This window comes from Sinocyclocheilus grahami, unplaced genomic scaffold (genome assembly GCF_001515645.1).
Source record: "Sinocyclocheilus grahami isolate Dianchi unplaced genomic scaffold, SAMN03320097.WGS_v1.1 scaffold290.1, whole genome shotgun sequence".
NCBI classification, from domain to species: domain Eukaryota; kingdom Metazoa; phylum Chordata; class Actinopteri; order Cypriniformes; family Cyprinidae; genus Sinocyclocheilus; species Sinocyclocheilus grahami.
Genome location: NW_015505469.1, coordinates 1,309,649 through 1,312,882, shown reverse-complemented (window position 1 = coordinate 1,312,882; position 3,234 = coordinate 1,309,649). Strand labels below are relative to the sequence as shown.

At 37.2% G+C, this 3,234-nt stretch overlaps 1 protein-coding gene across 1 annotated transcript in view; it reads right to left on the bottom strand.

Annotated features, from left to right (window-relative positions):
- The window catches only part of LOC107600737 (sn1-specific diacylglycerol lipase alpha-like), a 57,362-nt gene that overhangs the window by 34,463 nt on the left and 19,665 nt on the right, over nucleotides 1-3,234 (bottom strand). Inside the window, exons 3-4 of the mRNA XM_016292695.1 lie at nucleotides 1,387-1,598; nucleotides 1,153-1,286 (exon numbers count right to left, since the gene is read on the bottom strand). Coding sequence (XP_016148181.1) covers nucleotides 1,153-1,286; nucleotides 1,387-1,598 — 346 coding nt within the window. The remainder of the gene's footprint in view (nucleotides 1-1,152; nucleotides 1,287-1,386; nucleotides 1,599-3,234) is intronic.

Genomic DNA, 3,234 nt, shown 5'->3' with positions numbered 1-3,234 from the left:
CCTGGGATTACAAAGATTTGTATTTTAAAGAAAACCAGTTCGAAGGGAGCATAATTTGCTTTTTGGGTTAAAATAATTTCTTAATATGAAATTCGAAGAGTATGACAATTAGATTAGACTGTGCAGAAATTGAAATATACATACACACTACTCATAGTCACCAATGCTGATGTTGTTAATATTAATCATTTGAGAATAAAATATAACAATAATAATAATTTGAACGGTTTTATGTGATATGAGCTAACCGATCTATAGATTTAATCACCATTGGTAGCGTGGTTTATGGTAATGCTTTTTTCCTCAGTTGGTCAGAACAAACGTGGCAGACTTGTTCAGATGCAATATATGGTGAAAATTCTTATTTGGGTCATATTCCAAGACATAGGCTAGAATCTGTGATTGCGAAGTACAGTAAATATCCACACCGGTGCGGTGCTTCCACACGTACTCTTCAGAACATTAGATTAATCCGCGCTGGAGCCGTGCACAACCCATGCAAGCTAGATAATTCCGCACACAGCTGCTATTCCAGGTTTTCAAACAGAGATGACGACAAAGAAGCAAAACTTACGGACTGCAGCTTTAAATGAAATAATTTTATATATACCTACTGATTTATTCATTAATGTGTAATATGTTATACTTTTTGAACAAATTATGAGCTCTAAAAGATTTTCAGAATTTTTACAACTCTTTTGCTTTAGACCATTTACAAATGTTATCATAAAATAAAATGTTAAGGTTACCACTGCATCTTTCTATAGAAAAAAATGCAGTGATTAATATATAGTTTATTTATAGTTATTTTCCAATCTTCAATGTCATTATAAAATAACTTTATTATTGTTTATTTAATTATCTAACTAATAAGTTCCTGTTAAAAACTAACCAAAATTAAAAATAATTATATATCGGCATCGGCTATTGGTCAAAATTCTTTCAATCAAAGGAAAAAATGAGAGAGACTGATAACGGCAGTCAGAAGAGAGAATGATGTCAAATTTAGCATCCCTCCCATGGACGCTGCATTAGAAACACCCTCACATTAGCGTTAACTAGTTTTTTTGTAATTTGATGCAAAGGTGATATAATACAAAGTATAGTGTTATAAATGTACATACATTCATATAAAAAAACTTGATGATTTACGATGTTGATGACGGTCTTGTGAAAAGGGTCCATTGCAATGCATTCTGGGATTGCTTTCTCCACAAATGATACTTGCAATGCTGCCTTAAAATTTGGAATAGCATTTGCTTCAGAAGCATGTCTATGATGGATCACTACAGTTAACAGAGTTGACATATGAGATTGCATGTACTGAGGGAACTGATGAAAGATTTTTCATGGTTGTTTTTATAAATATGCAAGTGTGTGTCTTACCCAGCCGTATATAGAGCACGTACTGCACTGCCTCTCTGGGTTGTGTGTACAGGATGCTGCCTCTCATGCTCAGCCACATGATGGCGCTCTCGCAGATCAGACAGCTGACCAGGATGCCGAGGTAACCACGACCGTGATCCACCAGCGTGACCGAGCATGATTGCTCTGAACTGTACGGCAGCCCAAAGAGAACCACGGACAGAACCACGAGCCTGCCGAAAGAGCACAGCCACATCATCACATGAACATACACATCACGGAAATCAGACATTTATGACAAGAGGTGCGTTAAAATGATTTCCAGTATACAAATGAACCCGTTGGGCAATTTCATATTTTACATTTCTTTTCCACTTGCCAACAAAAATAGTTAATTTAGTTTATAACGAGCCAAAGATTACGTCATGCAATCGATACTTTATCTGCGTACTTAATAATTCTTGTGCTGACACAGAGAATGATGGGAACTCTAGTTTGGTTGCACGAGTCTGTCACCTCAAAATATCCAAAATGAGTATAATTTTTGTTCTTTATTAGCAGTTGGCAAAATGTGTATGAAATAAACAGAACTGTTAATAACAATTACAACTTATATTGGTCAGCGGCGTGGCATGGAGGCAATCAGCCTGTGGTACTGCTCAGGTGTAATGGAATCCCAGGTTGCTTTGATAGCGGCCTTCAGGTCATCTGCATTGTTGGGTCTGGTGTCAAAATGAGTGACAAAATATATTGACCTTTTTCATGATATTCTAATTTTTTGAGATGTACCTGTATGTATGTATGTAAATATATATATATATATATAGACATACAGTGTTTCCCCTAGGTTTACAGGTTTTTTTTTCTGGACTCCTTTTTAATGGTTAAATTAAATTTTATTAATCAAAAAGCATGTCTAATTAATTTAAATCATGAAACTTAACATCAATTTATTAAAGGGGTCCTATTATGCTTTTTCACTTTTTTAATTTTAGTCAGTGTGTAGTGTGTATGTTTGGGCATAAAAAAGATCTAGAAAGTTACAAATCTCAAAGTCCACTCCAAAGGGAGATATTTAGTTTAAAAAAAAAATCTCTTTTCAAGAACTACAGCAAACGGCTCGTTTGGACTACAGCGTTTGGTTTCCGGGCTTTATGATATCACAAAGCGGCTCATTAGAATTTCATTACAAAAAATTCCTGCCTACAAAAATTTGAATGGTTGGGGGGTGGGGAGGGGCGAGGTCGTGGTTAGAACGCTTGGTTGAGTGAACGCATCAGACGAGACGACGAAGAAGAAGAGCTGTTGCAGAGTTAGTGCGTCAGAGAAAACCAAGAAGAAGAGCTGCTGTGCTGTAGCCTCAAATTTTTGGCATGTCTAGAACAGCGGTTCTCAATTCCAGTCCTCGCATACCCCCGCTCTGCACATTTTGTATGTTTCTCTTATTGCTTTATACGTTTGCTATATTTGACTGTAAGTGCCTTGCGACATGGACATTACCGGATATTCCGCCATGATTCCAGTTTGAAGGGAGCGTATATGTTCCATACAAAGGGCATTTAAGTGTGCGAGACGTGAATTTAAATTGTATTTATTTACAGAGGTATATTATGTCCCACTTCACGCTTCTCTAGTAAGTTTCGTTTGTGTGTGAAGACGCTGCAGGCAGCGGCGCAGCGCAAATCTGTAAATGAATATTCCGAAGTGAAGTAAACTTCAACGGATTTCCCCTGCTCAGGGAGTAGGGAGCAATGGACACTGTGTAGGGACCATGTCAATCGGAACACAGTTCATGCACGGAGCTCACTTCTAACGAGATGATCTGAATCAGGTGTGTTAACAAAGAGAGACGTGCAAAACATGCAGAGC